Source organism: Apteryx rowi, unplaced genomic scaffold (genome assembly GCF_003343035.1).
Source record: "Apteryx rowi isolate R43461 unplaced genomic scaffold, aptRow1 scaffold_183, whole genome shotgun sequence".
Lineage (NCBI taxonomy): Eukaryota > Metazoa > Chordata > Aves > Apterygiformes > Apterygidae > Apteryx > Apteryx rowi.
In genome coordinates, this window is record NW_020448119.1 from 845,832 (window position 1) to 869,927 (window position 24,096).

General features: G+C 37.8%; 2 protein-coding genes across 6 annotated transcripts in view; both read right to left on the reverse strand.

The window, feature by feature from the left end:
• LOC112964020 (cytosolic phospholipase A2 zeta-like) overlaps positions 1 to 2,138 on the reverse strand; it is a 35,001-nt gene extending 32,863 nt beyond the window's left edge. For both annotated transcript variants that reach the window (XM_026061590.1, XM_026061588.1), the window contains exon 1: positions 2,067 to 2,138. The gene's annotated coding sequence lies outside the window, so the exon portion shown is untranslated. The remainder of the gene's footprint in view (positions 1 to 2,066) is intronic.
• VPS39 (VPS39, HOPS complex subunit) lies at positions 179 to 23,710 on the reverse strand. 4 transcript variants are annotated; one of them, XM_026061585.1, is made up of 25 exons: positions 23,648 to 23,685; positions 22,746 to 22,778; positions 22,215 to 22,279; positions 21,367 to 21,409; positions 20,251 to 20,345; positions 18,905 to 19,003; positions 18,092 to 18,184; positions 17,031 to 17,214; positions 16,386 to 16,506; positions 15,892 to 16,012; positions 14,892 to 15,021; positions 13,519 to 13,661; positions 12,492 to 12,635; positions 11,871 to 12,012; positions 11,522 to 11,608; positions 8,694 to 8,767; positions 7,909 to 8,007; positions 7,553 to 7,670; positions 6,970 to 7,098; positions 6,434 to 6,536; positions 5,396 to 5,441; positions 4,637 to 4,786; positions 4,345 to 4,479; positions 3,672 to 3,763; positions 225 to 2,511 (listed from the first exon to the last, which is right to left on the reverse strand). In XM_026061585.1, the coding sequence occupies exons 2-25, from the start codon at positions 22,762 to 22,764 to the stop codon at positions 2,436 to 2,438; spliced, it is 2,508 nt and encodes an 835-aa protein (XP_025917370.1). In that variant the 5' UTR covers positions 22,765 to 22,778; positions 23,648 to 23,685; the 3' UTR covers positions 225 to 2,435. The 4 variants fall into 4 exon arrangements, 3 of the variants coding, with proteins under 3 accessions (XP_025917371.1, XP_025917372.1, XP_025917370.1); XR_003252811.1 differs by lacking the exon at positions 5,396 to 5,441 and having other exon boundaries at positions 179 to 2,511; positions 23,648 to 23,691; XM_026061586.1 differs by lacking the exons at positions 22,746 to 22,778; positions 23,648 to 23,685 and having other exon boundaries at positions 179 to 2,511; positions 21,380 to 21,409; positions 22,215 to 22,249.
• Between the last annotated feature and the right edge of the window lie 386 nt (positions 23,711 to 24,096).

The window sequence follows — 24,096 nt, forward strand, 5'->3', positions numbered from 1 at the left end:
GTAGCTCTAAAAAACAAAGTTCAGAAGTGACAACAGCTGTCATAAGACACGGCCTCATTGGAATTTAATATATTAAAGCAGGGGGGATACTGGAAACCCCTGCATCAAGTCTCTGACTTCCAGGAAAATATGAGGATTAATATATTAAAAAAAAAAAGAACACACACACACCACAAGCTTCTCTGAGGTACTGTAGTGTAACTGCACAGTCATTGAAACACACACTGGTTCACAATATTTATTACAATATATTGCTTTAGACAAACCTGCTGTATTGTTAGTAAATCCAAACCACATATATAAGAAACAGAAAAGTTACAGGACAAACCACATCTCTGCAAAAGGTATGCAGTGAAGGTGAACAAAGGCACAATCTTAACTGTGAAAGAAGAGCACAATGAAGATCCTCATATGTGACTACAGTTTTCCTGGTAGCAGATAATGAAGATAAATAAAAATCCAACTAACAGTACTAAACATAAGATAAGTAAAAATCAGAGCAATACTGTTATATCTGTATATAAAGAATATAGGGCCTTGATAAATACCCTTCTTTCAATGATCTGTAAACACAACTCTCCCAAATCATTTTCCCTCTGTACCTAAACTAGTATATAAAGATCTATACAGAATGTGCAAATTGAATACAAGTGTTTTTTAGGCTCTCTTCTTCAAACAGAAGAAATACAAGGTTAAAAACAGTAACACCGTAGATTCCCTCTACCCAGCCTCTGCAGAAGGATACCAGTAGCAATACTGCCCAAGACATCCAAGCACAGAAGTAGCAAAACACTAGACCAAAAAATCCATAAGAATGCATGGCATATAACAATGTATATAAACACATGTGGAAAGGGAAAACACACACAAGTATCCAGGGCAAATATTAACTGAAGGGGTAAAGCTAACATACTGTACATCTGAGATTTGCAGAATCTGCCGCTGGTAACAAAGGTGAATGTGGACCCTTGTCAGCCTACAGCAGACCTGTTCCTTAAAAAGTGCTATGTAACAAAGGCTAAGTAAACCTGTGAAGTTACTGAGATCCCATTACACCTTAGACAGACAGGCTTTATTCCTTTACTTGATATCTAAGAAGTGGTGTCTGGTAGTTACATGCCATGCGCTCCATACTACTTAATAATTACACATTTATGAGCAAGTATTGCTAGGCGAGGATGTTGGGTGTCCAAAATCCAGTTTATTGGGCTATTTGCTACTGCTGCCTTTCATTACTGCTGGTTAGATTCTTTTTGCACCAGCTAAACATTTTAATATCCCTAATACCAATTTGCTATAGATTACAGTTTGTTCAAAAAATAAATTAGACAAAAATATTACAGCCTATAAGGAGTATGCTACAATCCAGTTTTTGTAGTTAAAGACTTCTGGCCCAAGTGTAATTTAAGAACAGTACCAGCCTGAGCAGAACAGGGTTGTTCTAAAGCATTTAAAATAGAGACATTGAAATAGTCTGAATTTTACTTCAATGATGGAAAGTGAACCAGAGACTGAAGAACTTTATATACACATACATCTCAAATATTGTCTAGAAGCTCAAGCAACAGCTATTTCAGGCCCTTCGGAAGCTGCTTACAGGTTCTTTGCTTTTTAGTATGAGTACAGATGTAAGCTGCTTCTTAGAATAGTCTTTAAGCTTCCACTCATACTAAGAGTGACCATATTCAGTGCAAACAGCACGCAAGTTAATTTTATTTACAGCTGTCAAACTAAAGTAAAGAGGGAAAAAAATTAATGCTTACCAGTGGAACCTACTGTTTGCCTAGCTACCTCCTGTGGAACTTCTGTTTATCAGAAGATCAGGTAATAACACACTGAACATCAATAAAAGTGTTCCTTTGGCCAGCATCTAGATATTCCCCTTACTGGGATGAAGGTAAAATTAAGTTTACTAATTCTAGAAATAGGCACAGTAGCCTTCTCCATCTCTAACACCTGGTGATCTCCATGTAATGCCGATACAGCTGCAAAGACTTTAAAGGGCTTTTCTTTTTTTAAGAATGTTAGAACTATTTACATACAAGGCCAAATCACAAAACTTTTACCTTAAAAGAAGGAAAGGTTTATAGTAAAACTTGACTTCTGGTGAACACCTTACAGTTGTCTGACAACTCATTTGCAAGGCTGGAGTGCAATAAAAGCTCACTGCTGGTCAGTCTCCATTCATCTGCATCTGAGTATTGAGAGATTCAATGTAGTTGCCAGCACTATAATGATATGGTTTAAAAAAAGTCATTTCCTCCTAAGTCAATATTGCCAGCCAGTAAGTATAATCAGTCCACAGATATAAGCGACTTCTACTCAGTGTAGGACAACCTAGCAACAAGCCTCAAAAATCTCAGAGGCATCAGCTTCTTAAGTCTTCACTTCTGAATTTCATATGAATGTTGTAATTATTGACCTTGGCAACAAGGTCAGGTGTCCACCGTGTTGACTTCTTTGGAGCAGAAATAATGCACAACTATTGCATTAGGGTATCGGGCAAATGCACTATAAAGAAAACAGAACACAAAATCAACTTTCAATGCAAATAAACAGCTCACCCTCTTTAAACAAGAGTATCTGAGTAATGTTAGAATCCAAAAAAATGCCTAAATAAAAGCAACATTTTCCCGTTTAAATTTCAGCCTGAATATTTTATTGAAAGAACAGACAAAATAATTCACTTTTTGTAAGTGTGTGCATGTGCATGTATGCATATGCGTGCGTGCATGTATTTTCATTTCTATGGGCACATTTTACTTGGAAGTTGCTAGTAATAAACTTCAAAGACACTGTGACATACTGACATGGTTGCCCTTCAAAGCCTTACTGGACTTCATAGCATTAGAAAAATCCTAGACAATCCAAAACAAATTCAAATTCTGATGCTATACACTAACAGCAAAAACTTGAATATGCACAGCAGTAATTCAGACCTGTGTTCATTAAAACAGATTGAAAAAAGAACTATTCCCTACCATTGTGAAAGCTACTGATCTCAGAAAGGTTCATATCAACAAGAAAAAAATAATTATGTGACATTTCATTGGAGTTCAATAATGAGAAAGAAAAAAATGCAAATAAAAGATTTGCATACTATTCAAGCCTGTAGTTACTTACTAGGGATGGCAGAAGAAAAAAAAGTTATAGGCATCAAGACAACAAGCGAGTCAGTTTACTTTTAGATGTCCTAAGATTATTAGACTACAAAATGTAAATCATCTAGAGAACCAAAAGGCCATCAGATATACAAAACCATCACACATGAATCTCAGGTTGCGATTCTTAACTAGAACTAAGAAAGATGATGTAAAGAAGCAGGACCACTAGGCAGTGTTTTTACAAAGTTTTCCAAGTACAAGATTAGAAGCAACTTTCTGCCTTCTAGAGCTTTGAAGCAAGTAGTCTTAACAGTTTCTGAAGGGGTTTTATTTTGTTTTGTTGAAAGCAGGATGAAACTCTTGAAATAAACTTCAGTGACTGAAGCTTTGATGCTTTCCCAACCACCCAGTTGAGTGATATAATTTCTAATTCAAACATTCCTCAAACATCTCCTTCATAGTGCTGCTCTGTCAGTACATACATCCCGATTTGTGCAACACTTAATTTGCATAAGTATACCAGATTCATATTTGATTGTTTCCCAGACTTAAGGCATATGCTCTCACCTGTTACCAATCTTCTTTTTACATACAGTGCACACCTTCTCCTCTGTAATAATGCACTTCACTTGCTGATGCAAGATCCGCTCCTCCTGGACCTATAAGAGAATTAAAAAAAAAAAAATTGGTCAAAAAGCAATGCCATACCACAGCTACCTTTCTAGTCTGGTAAAACTGAAACCTGTCTCAACATTTAATTTTCACTGGCTATATCTACATTAGCAAGTTGCACAGCACAACAGAAGCAGGTCTGCAAAGCAGAGCACGTGGTACTGAAGACGCAATATGTATTCCAGGGTTTTACTTTGGACTAGTCTGGTCCACAGACTATGGCACTTCAACCATTAAGGCGTGTTCTACTGAACTACCAAACAGCATTATCTGGTGTAGTTTATTTGAAATAAATACAGTCCATGCTCTCTGAGATTATGCTGCAATGCACACCGAAACACAAGTCCAGAGATTCACTGCAAAAGCACACGCCTTATCCAAACTAAAATGCACTTGCCATCTCCTGAAAAGTGGATTTTCAGTCTACTTAGTGCATATCTACTAATTTCAGGTGCACTACAGCACCATCTAGAGGATGCACATCCTGTATAAAGGATACAAGTTATATAACTGTTGACCATCAGTTTTAAAATTCCGTTTCAATACGTGACAGGGGATGGGTACTTACCCTCAGAAACTCAGCATGGAGAAGATTCTTGAGTACTTGATTAAATCTTTTCTTCTGGGCGTTTTCTTCAAGGACTTTCTCTAGGAAGATTCGAATCTCACTAATCTGTGTGTTTGCTGGAAGTAGGTTTATTGCCTAGAGCAAAACATACTTGGTCAGGAAAAATTGAAAAAAAGAATAGAGAACAAAAATTGTCACATCAAGCTAAATGTGACAATCTGTTCACATGCCTACTCCAATGCCCTTTGTATCTACCAACAGTACAAACTGAGTTCTTACAAGTGCTCCTTACCTTGGTGGTATCCAGTTTGCTGTGATGTAGCTCCAAAACCTGCAGAGCAGCCTGCAGATTGGCTTGTGGCTCCAACACTTCCATCTTGATTGGCCCCAGGCAATGAACACTAGGTGGGGAGAGATACATCCGGAGCAGAGACAGATAGACCTGTTTCACATAAAGGAAAGATTCTGAAACCATCACATCCATCCACAATTGATGGTATTGGTAGAAAACGATGATGGTACTAGTAGGTTGTCATTCAGAATTCTAAATTGTTCAATTAAACTGCTTTTACCTTAAAACAACAAAAAAGAAAAATACCAAAGCTGTTCAAGGTCTTTTAAGACTTGCATTCTACACTAAAGTTTTTCCATAAAAGCAGTACCTTTTAATCACGCCTCCTATGCATATTTGAACTCATTTATCATCTTTAGAAACCAACACGTCCCTGTTTTTTACCATTAGTTTTTCTATGGATGTAGATGGAATAAGAACACCACAGTATTTTAGCTTCTCTTGAACACCATCAGAACTTTAGCTACAAAAATTTATGCTCACTTTCAGTGACACAGTAACCCCCCCCCCCCAAAAAAAAAGATCAGTGAAAGCTATTAATTCCTAAATTCCAAGTGCTTACACATAGGTTCCTGTCCACCTACACTAATTTTGAGAAATCTATACAAAGCATAAACTTTAAACGCCCTAGCATGGCACAAACAGTCCAACTAATATGTACTCATAAATCAGGAGGACTGCAAAGATAAAGCTACTTACATCTTTGTTGCCATCTTTGTTTCTGTCATAATGTTTATGGCAGTAGCTAGAACAGAGAAGAATCAAGTGAACTGCAGGGAAAGTTTTGGAACCCAGAGATTCAATCAAGAGAAATTAACATGTTAATGCTTAGATTGCTGAGGCCAACCAAGTTAGGTGACCTTACATCCAATTCTGATCAGTTAGACAGGATCACATAACAAAATGATGCTGTTCATTCTGTATCACAATGTTTTTGAGAAAAGGGAGGTTTTGTGCAAGTCTCCCACTGCCAATCAACTTACAAAATGCTCGAACAGAAACTGAATTTAATTCAGTTGCAGAGAAAGAGCTGGTCTCCAATCAACATACCGTAGCACAAAAATATATATGTATATATACATAATTATAATTACTTTAGAGTATGCCCTAATCACAAGAAAATGGTGTTCACTAGTGTACACTGCATACCAGGGTTAAATGTTCTCTAATAGGCATTTCCTGAAACTATCTGCAAAAATAGCTAGGTTGAACAGTGTTCAGATACACTGTTCAGATACACCTGTCAGTATTGGTTAATTATATTCTCACCCAAGTACTTTYAGATTCACCCAGAAGGTTCCCTGACACAATACATCTAGCAAAGAGCCATGTGTTTAGTAAAGAGGATCATGCTAACTGAAGCAGTTTAACTTGATATCTGGTCTAGTGAATGCCTCTCAAAGAGAAGGCAAGCAAAACAACACACACAAGTTCTCAAGCTAAGGACCAGTGGAAAGTCCTATGCGACAGGGTGGAAACAAAGAATATTAGTGACAATCAAATTGCTCCAAACTAAAGCACAATGACAGAAGATCATGGAAAGGTCAGCCTCAAAGGGATTGTATCATTATCTGTAATACATGTACCTGGAAGAGCCCAAATCAAGAAATGTGGAAACCCAGAGGATCACAAAAGCTTACAGTGCTCTTGCTCTAAACATAGCAACATTTCACTACACATCCTATCTACAGGACAGTGAGCAAACTAAGCCTTGTGAAAAAATAGAGAGACCCTTACTTTTCAGCCATTTTGGTGTCCTTCAAAATATGAACATAAATAAAGAGAGCTTGCTCATGCTTTCCCATATGACCCAAGAGCAGAGCACGTTCTTCTAGGAGACCTAGGGACAACATGAAGGATTAGTCAACAGCTACACAAAGAAATAACAGCATAAGCTCCAGACTAACAGAAGGAACTACAAATTACAGTATGAGCATAAATTAAGTTACACTGTGACTAGATGCCTGTTTGACACTAGTCACAGTACAAATTTCACATCTGTTGAGCAATTTAGGCTCATCTGAAAGTTAGGACAAACATTTAAGAGTGATGGGAGACACCACATGGTCTTAGGCCAGCAGTTACAAGAATTCTGCAGAGAGTGGGAAAGACCCAGGCATGCCAGTCAAAACAGATTTAGTGTGCACACCAGTGGCATATCTCAAATCTATTCATCTTCTGTCTTTTGTTAGCACGATTCTGTAATGAATTAGGAATTTTTGCTGTACAATGCAACAATTAGGCTTCAGCTAGCCCATGGAAACTGAACTCACCATCAAAGGGGAAGTCACTAATTAGTCGACCAGGTTCATAACAGCTAGACTTCTCAAGAAAAAGCAGCAGCTTTTTCCTGTACTCTCCCAAGTCTCCTCCTTCCTCCCCAGCAGGCACTGGTGTTTTATCTATATGGAAGAAAAAGGAACTTAAGTTTGGGTATTACACAGATGAAGATAACAAAAATAGATCATTATGAGAAGGAACCAAAAGCTGTTGTATGGGCTGAGAATCAGATGCACCTGCTAAATTACAACAGCTCCCTAGAACACATTATTAAGTGCCTGGCTAGAGAACAGATACAGTTATTCAAGACCCTTCCCTACCCTTAATACCCAGAATTCAGGTAGCAGTAGCTGCCATTCCACCATGAATAAAGTGTCATTTGATCCCCCAAGATTTCTAGAAAGACAAGAAACTAGACTTCCCTATAAAGCCATAACTTTTGTAGTTTCAATTCCTTCATTGCTTGAGATATCATCTTCTGGATACGAACAGTGAAGGCTTACAGCACTATGCCATAAAACCTACCCTGTGCTGTTCCATTCCCCTAGTCTTCCCACCAGAAAAGGCTGAGCATACCTGCAGGGAAAGAACTGAGATATTCTTTCATTAAGCCCTGCACCTTCTCACAGTACAGCTGGATGAGACAGTTGTGAAAATCTGCACCAGTTTCTTCCCAGACATGAATGATGTGTTCCTATAAATACATGTTTATGTTCAGTTACAGATACTTCCTCTGGAATGTGATTTGTTACAAGCAAGCAACAGTTCCATTCTTCCTTTCACCAAGCTTGACTTTAGAATTTCATGTTTGAGTCTCAGTCTGCTTCCTCTTATTTATTTAACAACATCAGGCTTCAATGCCAGGAGAACCAAAGCCTTACACATACCACATTGTACCAAATGTAATGCACTATTACAGATTGAGTTCTTACCAGATAAGGAATAGCCAAGCTCTTAAAGTTTTCTATCAAGAAACCAAGCACTTTGTCTCGTGGCAAAGCTTCCACTTCAGGGAGGTCTTCTGTAAATATCTGCCAAACAAAATTTTATTTATGGAACAATTAATTTTTTAAATCTAAGTGAAATAGCATATTTTCTATGAGGCACAGAAACTCATCATACCATCATATAAGTCCAAAGAATAAGTATATGAAGTATGAAAAAATCCAAACAGCTTATTTAGGCACCTAGAAGCTATGTCACATCTAAAAGGAGTAACAAACCGGCCCACTGTTGCCCTAGGCAACACATTTTTTCTTTTCTTTTACAATGTCCACCCCCTCCCAAATACAGGTAGTCAGTTTTATAATCAAAGAAATGGAAAATAAGAAAGGCAAATTATCATTTGTCATTAATATGCAATCAGCCTCTTCTGCAAAAAGTGCGATATCAATAATATCAACTTGCAATAGGTAGCTAGGAACCCTCGTATGTCTTGACAGTAGATACAGTATTTAATGTATTCCATGAACAGAAAACCAGAAGACAAATTGAAAGGCTGTCTTCCTCCATCTACCACTAAGCACACCACAGTACTGAATACAGACAATACAAATTATACCTTTCATTGAATTTAATAATAACTGGACTCTCACAGATTTTTTTTTTTGAAAATTACAGATTATATAGAATATTACAGATTATTATCTGTTTCTCCCCATTCCATACACTGAATTAAGAATCTCAACAGCAAGGCACCTGTTCCAGCCACACTTACCTTCAGCCCATCTTCTGGAAAATCTCTTAGCACCCAGATGGAGTAGGAGAATACCAAATGCAAGTTCTCTGTGCCTGGAACAAAAAGGAGCAGTTAATGTTAAATTTGTAAAGATTTACCTACTCACAGCACAAGCAGATGCTTTCAGAACCAGCAAAGCTTCACTTACAGGAAGCTTCACTTACTTTTTTTGGAAAAAAAAATAAAAAAAAATCATGCATTCCAGGCTACAGCCTCAGTTTCATTACTTTGCAAACATGATTTCAAACAGGAATAAGCGTTAACTCAGTCAAATACCAAGTGCCACAGAATTTAGATAATCGATAAAAAAACAAGCTCAATTGTCTTAACCTTAATTGTCTTGTATGGTATGAACAGTTTCCACTTCAGGGGAACAATCTTCTACTAAACTAGAGTGTACTAGACTCAATGAGAATATTTAAATAAAGGAGAAGACAACTCATGTGAGTTAGGTCCCCTTTAGAACAAGGGACAGAAAGAAAAATCTAACCGTTTATAAACAAGTGAGAGACCAAATAGGTCCTTTCTAAAGCACTGATCAATTCTAGTTGCCTTTGCTGAAATCATGACTGAATCACCAATCATAAAGCTATAACCTACTCAAACCCTCAAGATGGCAGAACAAAAGAAGGAACTCATCAAGTAACTATATGAAAGTTTATAGATCAGCATACTAGAAGGCCAACATCACATCACACCGCATTACAAACCAACAGGCTCCCTCAGCACATGACATTCAGCTGCAGGGGGATTTCCACTGAAGGTGACCAACAAGGGTGTTTTGTGCTGCTAGAATTAAAGCACACACTGAACTTTTAAACATTCTCAGCAAAAAATTCCTAGTTCAAATGTGAGATATAATAGGAAGAGGTTCTACATAAGACTATTTGAAACAGATAAGGAATAGTGTAATACAGAAAACTATTTACCACCCAGTCAAATACACCATTCTCCCTGTGGCAAGTTCGACACAAACAAGAACAAAGACTGAATTTGACAGGTATGGCCAATCACACAGTTAAAAATTAGCAATTGCTTAGGTGCAATAAACAGGAAGTGTTTACTTTGTCAATGCACAGCAAGTGTCAAATCCAAAGCAGTAATGCATATTTGATGATTTAAGAGACCACAGTTACAGCCCTGGAGAAAATTCTCTTTATTTAATTACTGGAGAACTACTTAAGAACATTTCATTACATACCCAAAAACCTACAGACAAGAGATGACTAAAGAAGAATTACTTCACTTAGAACAGAAATGAAAACAACTAAAAAGACATTCTGTATTAATAAAAAAATAAATTATGATTTAGATTAGAAATTGAGAACTACTGAAGCCTCACCAAAGGGAGAGCAGGAGTAAAAAATTGTTAAAACCTAGCAGTATTAAAAGCTTTTATCACCTTAATTAAGGAACTCCCAGAAATGACATTTATCAACTAATCATGGTGGAACAGGCAACACAGGAAAAAAGGATGTGTTACATATCTGCTAGTTATTGGGGGGGGGGGAGGGGAGAAGAACAGGCTGTAAATGACAGTAGCGTAAAACATTCCATTTCAGCATCAAGTAAGTTGTTGGGCTGGCTGTGTCAACTAGATTTCATCACCCTTAAGTCAACAGACCCAAATAAAGGTTATTAGTTTTGAAGAAGTTGAGCAAGAAACACACAGCAAAGCTGTTTTTCAGAAAGCCCTGGAATAACCAAGAAACTCCAGAAGATTTGAAGAAACATAACAACATACCAAGATTTCAGAAGAGCATTCCAGACAACTTGGATAATTATAGGTTGTAAGTGTCACCAGTCTCAGGTAAGACAAATGAACAGCTAACATAGATCAATCAAGGTGACAGGGTTATTTTTGTTTTGTTTTTAAGTAAAATCAGAAGTTTGTTTTGTAAGGCAGTACTGTGTCTAGATTTCTCTAAGACACAAAGAACATTACCAAGTGACAACAATGAATAAGAAGCCTAAGAGATACAATGGCATTGAGATCTTCCCTGTTTGTGCCATGTGTAAGTAATGAATTATCATTGAAGAAACATGTTGATAACAGAAGCCAGCAGGAATTCAAAGTAGTAAAATAAAAAAAAAAATTAATTAAAAAAGAAAAAAATTAAATCAAGCTTTGTCAACAGTATAAGACTAGGAGATGAACAAAGATACTCCCCCCATAAACTACTGTGCACGGTTTACCAAACTAGCAGTGTGATTGCACTGTGCATTTAGAAATAAATATTTTATTGAATGGAGGGGACTATTCTCAAAAAAACAAACCCTCAAAGACATGGGAGTTCACAATGAATAGTCAGCCAAGCAGTTTCCTGATGTGATTCTGCAAACAGCAACTAAATCTGTTATGTCATAATCCAGATTTATCTATACACGGAAAACGAAAATTTTATATAACATTCTTCATTCCAGCAAAGTCACCAGGCTCAACAACTGGAAGTTAAAATTTCAGCTGGAAAGTCTAACCTGAAAGTTAGACCTTCATCAGTGACGGTAAATCATCACTGGAATGAAATAAAATGCTATAGTATATTCTCTACCAATGGAAATTCTTATTAGAAATAAGGAGCGTTTTCCAAGGAGAGATGCTCGAGTTTGAACAAGACTCTCCTGAACTAATGCTTAAGGCTTGCATTATGCAGGAAACCATATTAGATGACAAGGGTACCCTTTAGCCCAACAGTCTACAGACAGTTACTGAACAAATCAAAAAAAGCCAACACTGCTAAGCCCCAGAAGAATAAAGACATCTTGAAAAGGAACAATGCTTTAACCAGCCTCTACTCCACACTTACCCAAATGCTGCAGATATTGCACTGTCCTCTCATGACCCTTCAAAGGTGAGTTGGCTTTCTTCGACTGATCAACTAGTACCTGTAATGCTTTCAGAAAAACAAAAAGGTTAATTCTTGAACCACAAAAAAAGCACATTTCTTCCTGTTCTGCTGCCATCAGAGAACAAAAGTTTTGTTTTAAACACACAGCCAAAAAGGTAACAGGAACAAAAACAGACTTAATCATGAGAAAGATCCAGAAACAAAGCACCTTCTGAAATCTGCCTGCTCAGTCAAGACAAGTTAAAACTCAGACTAGGACTGCATGTGCCTATTCCTCCTCTTCTCCCCACACCAACCCCAAACCTACCTTTCTCATGCAGGCCCTTCTTCTCATACAGTATTATCAGCTCACTATATTTGTGTGCTTTCTTTAGTACATGCTCACTCTCTTCAATATGGCAGTGATTGTTCTCCAGACGTAGCAATGGTGCCACCAGCGCTACATTTGTCTGCAAGCAAAAATGAGAGCATTCAAACATTTGTCTAATGTGCATCTAAGCTCATGGGACCCTCCCCCTTTTCACTGAAACCCAGAGAAAAGTATAAGTCTCATAGCACAAGAAGTGACAATTTAACACCTTAGAGCAAGTCCTGTACACTTCCATTATTTGATGGGACAGAAGAAAACAACAGAGCTATTCCCTTCCAGAATAGAGGCCAGCTTTGAAAACAACCTTGGCAGCAAGGTTTGACAAGAGGCAGCCACCCAAAATGGACATGCCTGCTTTGTTCCGTGAAACTGCTTCCTGACCAATGAGGAAACTAGCTAAGACCACAAAGTTTCACAGATCATTTTTAGACCAAAGTGAAACAGTTTCATGAGAACTTCTAAAGTAGCTTCTTATCCTGCTCCTCAAGTTTTTCAGCCTGAACTTCTGATAAAGTTCATGTTATAAAGCAAAGGCCTCTAGGACATGCAGAAACTCACGTGGAGGTAACACTTTAACAGGGTGGTATCAATGATTTGTAGCAACTTCTTTTTGGATTTGATCGTGGGTGTTCCTTCCATGAGGGGTGAGGTACTGGACTGATGGTCAGAATCATTTAGCTTCTTTACCAGCTGACTTCTTTTCTGCAGGACATTGAATGAAATTTTAACAGAGAAAGTCCATGGATTTCTCCATTCCATTCCCAGAAAATACAATCCACCAAGAAAAAAAGACTAAATTAAAATAATTTAATAACTTATTTTACCAATTTACTCTTCAAGATTTTTGTTTGTTTGTTTCTAAATACTGAACACATCACCTTTCCAACCACATGCAGGTATACATATTTATTTTGCAGATTTATAAGTTTTGTAAGATTTCCAGAGCCTTGAGAAAACAGGTAGCAGAAAATTTGGTTAACCTGAACAGAGATATTTTGAAGAAATCAGAACATTTAAAACATTTGAAACATAAATTAAGTTTTGAATTACTGTGCACTCAAAAAAAACCCCAAAAACAAACCCTACTTCAGACACAAGCTTCCTTTTAGTCAAGTCAAAAGGACACCAAAACAGCTCAGATGCCAGTTGTAACAGAATAAAAAGGACAAGAAGTTATGGGACCCCACCACATCCTGTGCCGCTTTCTCTAATGCATGCTTTTGGACTATCTCGTAGATAGAGTGCCTTCCACAACAGTCACCAAAAGGAATAAGAGCCCAAGTCCTCTTCAGAGGGCTACTAAAAATAAAACAATGCACTCAGATTCAGATTTGGTCCAGGAGTAAGTTTTGTCCAGTCCTCACTGTCACGTGATGTCCTCCCCATTTCTTTGGCACATGTCACATCTTTTAGTTCTCCTGCAGGAGCTGCTGCCATAGAGTTTCCAACTGTGAAGACAAGCTATTAAGGCTAGCCTGACAGAGATGAAGTAAGTGTACTGCTTCCTGTGCATCAGTGAAATTAACCAACAGAGTATGTTAAAATTGAATAACACTGCTCTAAAAACAGATGTAGAAGCACTCACTTGAGTTAGGTAGTCTATGAGAGCTAAATGTGCCTTCTCCAGCTCTGCCCCAGAGAGCCCTGGCAGGGGGTTGGGATACTGTAGCTGTTTCCTGTAATCTGTGGGCAGGAGGTCAGGGTACAGACCCATCACATGAGTGGGATCTAAGCAAAAAAAAAACAACCAGTATTAGTAACTGTGCATGACATTGCTTTTACAAACTCTTAAATTTATGTAGCCTTTGAGCAAGGTTAGCTTTTCAACAGAGCTGTTTGTAGTCAACTTGTATGTCTGTGAGGTTCCAGATAAGAGAACTTGCTTATCACAGAAAAAAAAGGTAAAACAAGCCAGAAGAGGGAAGAGAAAGACAGTTTCAAAGTCCAAGCAGAACAAGTTCCAAACTGTGCATCTGTCACACCTGCAGGACAAGCCATTATTACAATCCTTTTATTGCTCTTTTTGCAGAGTCCCAACATTAGCAACTCTGACAGTAGGACAGGATTTCTAGGAACAGGCAATGTTTTAAGAGAAGATTTACTGAGCTTTCAAACAGAAGACAAGGACAGAACTGAACAGCCACCTGTAACTAAATGAGCATTCATTTGCATGGAGTTTAAGCAAATTCAARAATTACTATCCTCAAATTTAAATTCAAAGTATTTTGAGCTCTCAGTCCTTCTCTTCATCATAATTTTCAAAAGTAAATATGACAGTAAGTGTCATCAAGAAAAGTAGGTTGCATATTTTAGATTACTAATAGTTCTAGTTTCAAATGCACAAATGACGCATTGTCACCAATAAAAGCATGTCAATATTAGGCACTATTCTATGGTACAGTCCAGTCTTCTGGTGGTCGTCCAATAAGCTGCTATGAACCAGAGGAATAGCATCAGCGTCTATTTTGACTTCCACAACCACATAAGTTTCCTAGCTTCAGCAGCTTGGTCCATCAAACAGGAAACCAGGTTGAGGGTCCTTAGTTTGCTTTGCTCAGAGTCCAAGGACTTAACAAATCTACAGATGTTCTTTATTTTTTATTCCAAGCTGCACATAAGCTTTTGTTCCCTGCTGAAACCCTCAGACGTCAAGGGTTTGTGTACGTGGTACCCACACTGCAGAATAGGCTACAACAGAAATGTGTTCTGCACAAAGAGAAAATGCATGATTTAGTCTAATTAACTTCAGTCAGTTCAAGTGAAGTACCATGAACAGGTTCACAAAGAAAGAATAAACAGCTGCCTAGGCTATTCTCATTCACAGGGAGCCAGTCTGCCAAAGGCAACAGCATTTTAAAACTTAAAAGGGAGGGAGAGAGAGAGAGAGAGAGAGAAAGCCTGTGAACTTTGTTTCATCTCTCCTAACCCAGGTATCTCAAGGCCAGCCCAAGCATTTACCTGTACCAAGCTTGGCAAAAACTTGCATGGATTCATCAAAACGCTTCTGGCAAAAGAGGTTGAAGGCAAAGAGGTTCTTAATGTGATGAATTTGTTGTCGCTTCTCACTGTCTGAATCATCTTTCATTTCCTACACAAACACAAATTGATGAACATGAAACACTCTTGGGCCTCATAAGTGAGAATGAAACACTCTAGAGAAATAATAGTATTGTCTTTTGGGGAGACTAAGAAATCCAGAAGTTTGTCATATTCCAAAAAGCATAACCTGCCAAGAACGAGCATGTCAGAAGTCGATTCTCAAATATTATGTTCATTGTACTACTGACATAACCCAAAAGGTTTGAAAAGCTACCTTCCATTATCTATATATTCACTACATAACAGCACATCTTTACTGATTTGCCTTTTAAGGTGTTTTCATATTAGCAATGCAAAATGAAATGAATTCATCTTAGTGAAATTCCAGGGAAATTTGGGGGGAAAAAATCCTGAAGCTTAAAATCCTAAAACAGTACAAGCAACACAATTAAGCATACTGATTCAGATTATGAATCTTAGAAATAATCTTAGAAAAGATTATGTTTCAGGAATAACATGGAAGACTATTACAAACACTCCTGGTCATCTGACAAAACAAAAAACATACAACCCCCAAGTAAAACTGTTTACAAGCTGTCTGAAGACTTGGAAGTCCAACTGACTACAAGTATGCAAGAAGGCAACTGATTAAATATCTGGGAGGGGTAACGCTTTGCACAAGAGAGGACATCCCAAAACCTAAAACCACAATAGATCAATATGGAAAACTGGCAACAAAAAACTAAAAACTTAAGAGTCAAAACCCACTAAAGAGTTTGTCAGTTTGTGCAAGGCTGACAGTAGGGAAGTTAAACTCTCTGGACTAGCTACAGTCAAGCAGTAGGCAGACATCCTTTTGCGTGCTTCTGTACTGCTGCAAAAGCGCATTCCACCTCAAATTGAAAGGATAAATACTCACTGCCAACTGCAAAGCCAACTCAAACTGCTTGTCTTGTAGAAGTTGTTGGATCTGCGTTGCTATGGAGACTGGAATAAGCCGCCAGACAAAGTGATTACTTGCCACATATATAATATTTGTGCTGGAAAGAAGACAAAAGGTCAGCTACCACCTTCCAGCACTGAGAAAGAAGCAATACCCCATCTGAAACAAACAATGCTGGTTAATACACATATTGACCAACCAGCTACAAGGAGAAGTTGAGCAATACTGCAAAGCAGAAAGGAGAAGAAAACATTTCCAGTGACTGAAAATGCCCAAGGACCCTTAGCTCTGTCATTTACTCCTCCGGGTCCACACCCTACCCTTCTGCTCATAAAAGACAAAGGACTTCTTCAGTGCTACTTCTTAAGCCCAGGGAGTCAGAAAAGCTGTTCCTTTCTCACAGACAATTTTTCAAAGTGCTACCATACCCAGACAGCTCAACAAAAGTAATCATGAGTTTTACATAATACCCTCCAGAGGTGATGAAGCGTGGTCTCTGCAGCTCAATACTCTGTACCAGCAACCGAGGTTCAAAAGTGCGGATCTCCACATACCTTGGCAGAACAGCAATAATGTAGGGAGGCTGGTGTTCTGTTTGTGGAACAGGTCAAAAATTTAGGTTAATCTTTCTCAAGTATACCTTGAAATGAGCCATAATTCAAAGTAAGGGTTATCCTTCAAAATTTTTTTCCTTCAAATGTGTTCTTTTTTTGCTTATTAATCAAGGAACTCAATGCCCGAGACTGACAGCAATGTGCTAACAGAATACCGCAAAGCTTTTTGTTCATCTTTTAATACATGAAATTTTTGTAGTATTCAGCTGCTCAGAAGAGCTGGTGCTCTAACACACTGCCTTATATTTCAAATCTTATCACTTTATAAAGATAGGCAATATGCCTACTTTCTGAAAAGGAGAGAGGCATGCAGACCAGGAGTAAAGGAGTGACAGAAATAGAAATAAACAAATGCAACTCTCCACACTTGGAAAGCACAACCTGGAATACTCCAAGAATCGTCACACTCGGAACCCAGCTAGTTTCTAAATACCAGAAATGTAACATACAATTGTGATCGTCATATGACATGCTGAAGAAAAGACTACTGTGCGTTCTCACCCATGGCTATAGGAATATCTGTCCAGTTCAAGGCACATTTCTGGGTACAGGTCCCTTCTTCATTTAGCACTACAGTTAGATCATCTTGGCCAACTGCAACTTTTCCATCTGCTACAGGGGCTACCAATGGTTCTAGCTGCTTGCCTGTAGGAAACAGTTCTTTGATGGATCCTTTTCCATCCACCTAGGACAAGGATAAAGGAAAAAAAACACTATTGTTCAACATAATGTGTATTTCAGAACCATAGAAGACCAAATGTCTGAAAGTCAAAAAACCCACTGCATGGCAGAGGGGTTCACAACTCAGACTAATCGCTAAAAGGACAAGTGCAATTTTAAAGATTAACAATAAGAAAGTTTTTGGGTATCCACATTTCTCTTGTTCATACATCCTTCAGAAATAAAGCATTAATATTACCTACTGTACCTGAGGTAGCGTATACCTATTACTATGACAGTAGCTGAGCACATAGTTCATATAAGCATTTAAAATGCACAGCACAGTAACAACACCAGTGAAAGTGTCTGAACACCTCTTTGTGTAACCTTAGGATTTTACAATATGGGCAAAAGCCAATTATAAAGGCAGGAAAAAATATCAAATATAGCTGCCAAATGAAACAATTTTAACTGAAAGCATGATAATTCTGCGAGGGGACCAAAAAAGAAAAAAAAATGATTAAGTTGCACTGTCTGTCAAATAATAAGATAATCTTGGTCTTTTCTTTTTAAAGATGTCTCCTTTCTTAATACATTAAGTAACAAGCAAACTGAGCTTACACAGACTGCTACTGAACCAAAACATATCTTTTCCAAAGTCTTTCTTTCTACAATAGTTTCAAACACCAGTTTCAACAGTGATAAAGAGAAAAATCACTTCCTGACAAAAAAATCAGTTTAAAAGGATGCTTAAAATTGTCCTTTTCAAAACCACATACAGCAAGAGTACAAGATACTGTTTTTCACATCTCACAACTAAATCCTTGAGCATAAGAACAGCCTACATAGCATCTATTGTGATCCAAGTCTCCTTACACATCCTGCTCCAACCTCAGTCTTACCCGTATCAGATAATAGTCCCTCTTGAAACCAACACAGATGGAGTTTTCACACCAGGCCATAGACTTTGGTACATCAGGTACACTGAAGTCCCCCTGAAAAAACAACAGAAAAACAAGTAAAAATGGCTGTTACAGGAGAAAGCAGAGAGAAGTCTGATCTGGCATCACAGAGTAACAGGCAGCACTGTTTTGACACCATATTTCCCAGCATATCCACCCAACTTCTCCAGGTCAATGAATGGCAGAATTGAACTAAAGGCTAGATTCATTCACAAGAGAAAGGTGTGCTCTGAATCAACTGCATAACTTCCTAAGAGACCAGCTTAGATGAACCAGTAGAAATGTGTAAAAAACTATTCTTATTTTTTTTAAATCATTATTCTGGTATTCAGAAGCGCAGTTCTCCGCGCTTGTAGTCAGTACCTACCTTCTGACATCCTGATATGCTTGGAAGCCTTTGGGTAGAAGACAACCCACTCCCATAGTGTTATCATTAAGCATATGTTTATAGAGGCTGTTTGTGTTAACACATTTCACCGACTTACAAGCATACTACAAGTGGAATGTTACTAGAACATAGAATAGCTTTTGGTTTAATTTATGAAACTGTATTAATGCCATTATTTGCTATTTCAATCATCCATTTTCACCTTAATTTGCTGTTGCTTTGTTAAATCACTGCAGAACCAACAGGAGTCAGCACTAAAAGCCAGCAATGCCTCTGAGTGAGTAATGGGGACTCCACAGCAAGGAATAAAGAGCAACTGTGGTCCAGAGTGAGGTATACTAGACCATAGAAGCAGTCCAACTCACCTGTAGTTCATGAAATTCTCTGTCCTTCCAAAAATAAAGCTGTAGCTTCTTCCGTACTGCCACACACATTCTCAGCACCTCTTCCCCTGTACCTGAATGCTGTGAAAACACACAGGCATAAACACATTAATACCAGAAGGCCGAGAAGATGATACAAGGCCAAAAGAATCTTCAGACTGAAGCAAAGCTGTCAGCTGAAGAGCAGCCTTATTCATCCATGCCAGAAGGGGTTTTCCTAAATAAGGAAGCAAAGAGAGAAGGGTGATGGTGTACTTCACAATCAACTGTGGTTAGATGACAGGGATTGTGACACCACGAAAATTAAAAAAAAGAGTTTATAAAGCACTAAAAATATACACACACCAAAGATAAAATCAGGGCTGGGCAGAGAGCTTTCCGCATAAGACTAGGATAAACAGCTTGAACTCTTTGCAGTATAGCAGAGGGAAGGAAATGAAACACCACAAAGAACGCGTTATACTGATGAATGAAAACATTAATAGCTGTGTTTTAGATTCTGGCCTGTTGGAAAAGTTTCCTGGCAAGAAATACCAGCAAATCCAAGTGCCCATAAACAAACAATAAGGCATTTTGGAATGACTGGACTTAAGTGTGCTTTAAAAGACATAACTAGTCTTAAAACTTAGAAAGCCTAGATTCTTATTAAAAAAGACTTAATACTAAGCTCCCATGGGGTGAAGATATCAAAGTACTGAGGAAAGACACTAAACCATCTCTTCTGGTCATGAAGAAGGTTTCTGAATAACATAGGTAGGCTGAGAAACTCACTTGGATAGAAATGAGTCACTTTATAAACCACAGCACATTAAAAGAGGATTGCTATACCCTATGCAACTGTGGCCTGGATCACCCATAGTTGCCCAGAGATTCCCTGGGCTGACACAGTTTAACAAAAACAAAGATGTAATAAACACAGTGATGGGGATGCTTGGAGAAGAGAATCACGGTGAACTAATACACTGGCAATGTAAGGAAAGAGAATTGCTTTTATATTGAAGAGAGCACTTCAAAGAAGAGACCTTCAAAGTTCACAGGATAAAAGTTCACAAAGACCACAGGACAAAAATGCCTTAGTTTTGTATCAGAAGGTGAAAGGCTACAGTCTTAACAGGCAGCTCTCTTACGGAGCACAAGAAGAAAATTAAAACGCCTATATTAAAGTTTATTACCTTAATTGAAGCTCCTACATCCATAACTAGGTACTAATGCCCAAGTAGCTTGCACATAACACTAAATTAACAAACCAACTTTTCCCAGCAACGTAAAAAATTTATCCTTATTACAAAGCAGTAAGGGTATCCATGCCATTGTGTTCCTCTTCTTACCTGAAGATCACAAGTGAAGAGAGATGCACCTTTTGCCTTGGAAACTGTAGTGATTTGTTGAAATGTCAACAGGTCATGGACATAAATGTTATTCTCTGTTTTAAACAAAATTCCAATTATTGTTCAATATTTAACACATGTAGAGCTCATTGCTAATTCAAATTATCACAGTTTATGCTTACAGAAAAAGAACTTGTAAGAGAAATTAAGAGATGTAAGAAAGGAAAATGAATTTTTTTCCAACAACTAAAAAATGAGCGCTGACACACAGGAATACATGATGATAAACACCAAAGAGAAGACTAACACCAGCTTTGGCAAAATTACATGAAGGAACTGAGAACAGGTGCTAACCAAGCAGAGGAAGTAGGAATGAAAGGGACAGCAGGCAAACCAGAGCAGAGCAAGTTCACAATGGAAGATTGTATGAACAAAGACCATTTTGAACTGGCTCCTGAAATTAGTGGGAAGTTAATAGTTGCAAGCGGAGGGTGCTGTGGTCAAGTTTTTGTACGCACGAGGATGCAGGCAGCAGCAATCTACACATGCTGGAGTCTGAAGAGCTGGGACTTGGAGATCATAAAGAAGGGAGTAGTAACATAAGCAAAAAAAGACATAGGAAGATCATAAGGTTAAATAAATATAGTCAGAGTCAAGCAAACTTAGACCTTCCACAAGATGGTAAAAGATTGCCGTCCACATATAAGCCGACATTGGTGTAATGCATCAACAGCAGGTTTCACACATCAAACAAGTTCCGACAATAGAAGTTTTATCCTCTATCATACAGTGCACACCCACACAAACACACACACAGGTGTTTGGGGGGGGTAAGTGTGTGTATATACATAAATACCCACACACATATAAACTATATGTGAGTTTTTAATCACAATAGTGTTAATACTTTGTTCTCCAAGCTGGTTTATGACAAGCAAAGCTGCTCTCACTCTATGCTGCATAATGCTTCCTCTGCAAAGTCAAAATGCCTAAATCCTAGACAATAACTTTTCAACAACTAGACCACCATGCAGGTGTGTGGAAGGGCTGTTACATTCAGCCAGGTAACTGTACCGAGAAGAGTTCACTAAATATTAGAACATTTTTTTCACTTACCTAACAGACTCACCAGAATTTTAAACTGGGAAACAACATGAATCTGAAAGAAAGAGTTCTATCAGACTACATTCACAAGCCAAATCTCTAACTGAGGCTTGATTATAGTCTAACAAAAAAACCCCCCCACAACTTACATACTCTTAAAATAACGAAAACAGCAAGGCAGCTATCTATACACTGCTTCCCTCCAGCTATTGTAACCTCATTCACCAATACCCAAATTTTGTAAGCTAGCACACAGAGTTTGCAACATAAGTTTGTAAGAAAGCTTGGAATAAGGGATATGTACAAATGTACAGCTAAAGGATGTGCAGGGTGTTGCTGAAAGAGGCTGCATAATCTTTTTTGAGTGCTTTCCCGAGTATGAATATAATAAATGAGCTAAAGTTCACAAAAAAATGAAACAGTAACAAGACTGCCTGAAAATAGCAAGTTACTTTAGTTCTAAATTTCAGCTAACAGGAGTTACATTCACGTTGTATAACCAAGAGTCAAACAATATATCACCGCCTGTGGGTGTGAGTACTACCATCATTTTTACAAATATTCTCAGTCAGAGCAGCTAGAGGTTTACTGCAAACTAAAGTACTTCCATAAAATCCAGAAATCAATCATAAAGTCCCAATTCTTAGCATTCTGCTTTAGCAACCAAACCAAACTTCTTGCTGCTATAGGAAGAGAGAGTGGACTAACCCACCAGGCTGTGCCACCCCCAGAAGAATCTATAGCTTTGGAGATTTGTGTTAAACCTAGCACAGATTCTAGAAGTATATTTGACATTTCAAGATTTCTCGGCTGAAAACACAATAAAACTTCCTCCATGTCAAGAAGCTGGTATTTCCTACCTGTTGAATCTTTTTTGAGAAGTTCTTGTTGGATTTCTCTAGTGTCACTTCAAACCTATTGCAACCTACCAAAAAGATTTGAGAGAATATGTAAACTGAAGTTACCCTTAAATTTATGACTGAATAAATCTTACACTAAATAGAACACAGAGAGTTATGAAATGAAAATCGGTCATTTAACACCAGAACTCTAATATCCAGACTCCAATATCTCTGTGCTATCTTTTACTTAATAGCTAAACGCATCAGGTGGTCTTCTACCTAGCCAGGCAAAGATTTAAATTATACTTCTTGTACCCATCTGAGGACCTCGTCAACAGTTAAGATTTTTGCCTTGCTGGGATTTTAGATTACAACATTTATTATTTAAATATTTTGAAACCCAGAGATACAAAGGTACCCAAAAGACTTTATCTACACCAATCAAATGTCAGCAACTTAAATTGCTAGGGAACACATCACTGCAAAGTAGACAAGGAATAGACACTGCACCACAAGGGTTTAAAAGGAGGTTTAGGGATAAACACTTACAGACACTTTCTGATGACATAACCTCTCCTGGCACTGATGCAAAAAAGGGGGAGAAATTTACCATGTGAGATAAAACACTAATAACTCAGGTCTAGCACGTTCTGATTGGAATAGATGACCTACAAGTTTCGTAAAGAAGCAAGTTGAATTCAGTCTCAAAAACCCAAGTAGCTACAAATAAACATCTTTCCAAAAGCTGATACACTTGGGAACACATTTTTTTTCTTTTGCTATCCCACATAGTACTACATTAGTGCGTTTAATAACATGGGTTTTTACATAACAGCAGATAATGTGAAATAGAGATCTGTTTAGTGAAAGCTACTTATAACTAAATCTAAAAATATAATAGTGCTCTTTGTGGGATCTCCAGAATAGACTAAGAACATTTATGACTGACTGTCCAAGAGGCAAGGAGAAGAGTATATATACCATAGATAGCTGGGAGGGCTCCCCCTCGCCCATCCTGTGATGGGAATGAATAAACCTTTTTATTTATTTATTTTTTTAACTGATCTATTAATCCAGTCTTTCATTAACAGATAACAAGTATCAGACCTCTGACAACTAGGACAATGCACTGCTTTTGTCCAAGTATATCTACAAGTATTGCAGTCATAAAAATTACACTAACTTATTGTACAAAGACCTAATAAAACCATATTTAAAGACAGAAAATAGGCTGATATTACTTGCCATCTTTCTTACATATCTGATAGATGGTTCTTATACATCTGATAAATGATATGCACATTTCCACTAAAGATCCCACATAATATTCATTAAACTCTAAGCAGGAAAAATCAGCAATTAAACATATTTGTGTTAATGTCACTACAACCTCTAAAGTGCATGAAATAAAAATACCACCAACTTTTGTGCCACTCTTAAAATCAACTTACCTATGTCTTTCTTGATCCTGTAAAGAAGAAGATGCCCTTGTTTGGTACCGACAAGGAGCCATTCCTCTACAAAGAGCGGGGAGAAAAGAGTCTAATCAGTATCAACAAAGACCACACTTCCCACCTCAGTTACATTTATCGAGCACCAGAAAACTTGCTTCAAATTCCTAATAGGGGTTTATGTTGTGGCACATGCATGTTTCTCAACGCTCCTCTGGTGGAAGTGCTCAGTAGTAACTTTCATTCTTGGGAGATGATCTCCAGGAATCAAGCAGTAAAAATGAGACTATTGCTTAGATATTACTTCCTACTTGTTCATAAGAAGGTAGAGGAGCAAGCAATTGCATTAAAAGAGGCAATAAACCATTCTTCAGACACTGACTATCTCCCAGAGAAGAACAGCACTACATAATTGGGGGAAAAAAGTCAGGAGAGAAAAAAAAAAGCCA

Excerpts from the sequence above, each read along its gene's own strand:
- VPS39 (XM_026061585.1), bottom strand. Across the intron at positions 6,537-6,969 it reads TAGTGACTTCCCCTTTGATG|GTCTCCTAGAAGAACGTGCT; the intron begins GTGAGTTCAGTT and ends TGTTGTCCCTAG. Across the intron at positions 2,512-3,671 it reads AAAAAGAAGATTGGTAACAG|TGCATTTGCCCGATACCCTA; the intron begins GTGAGAGCATAT and ends TTTTCTTTATAG.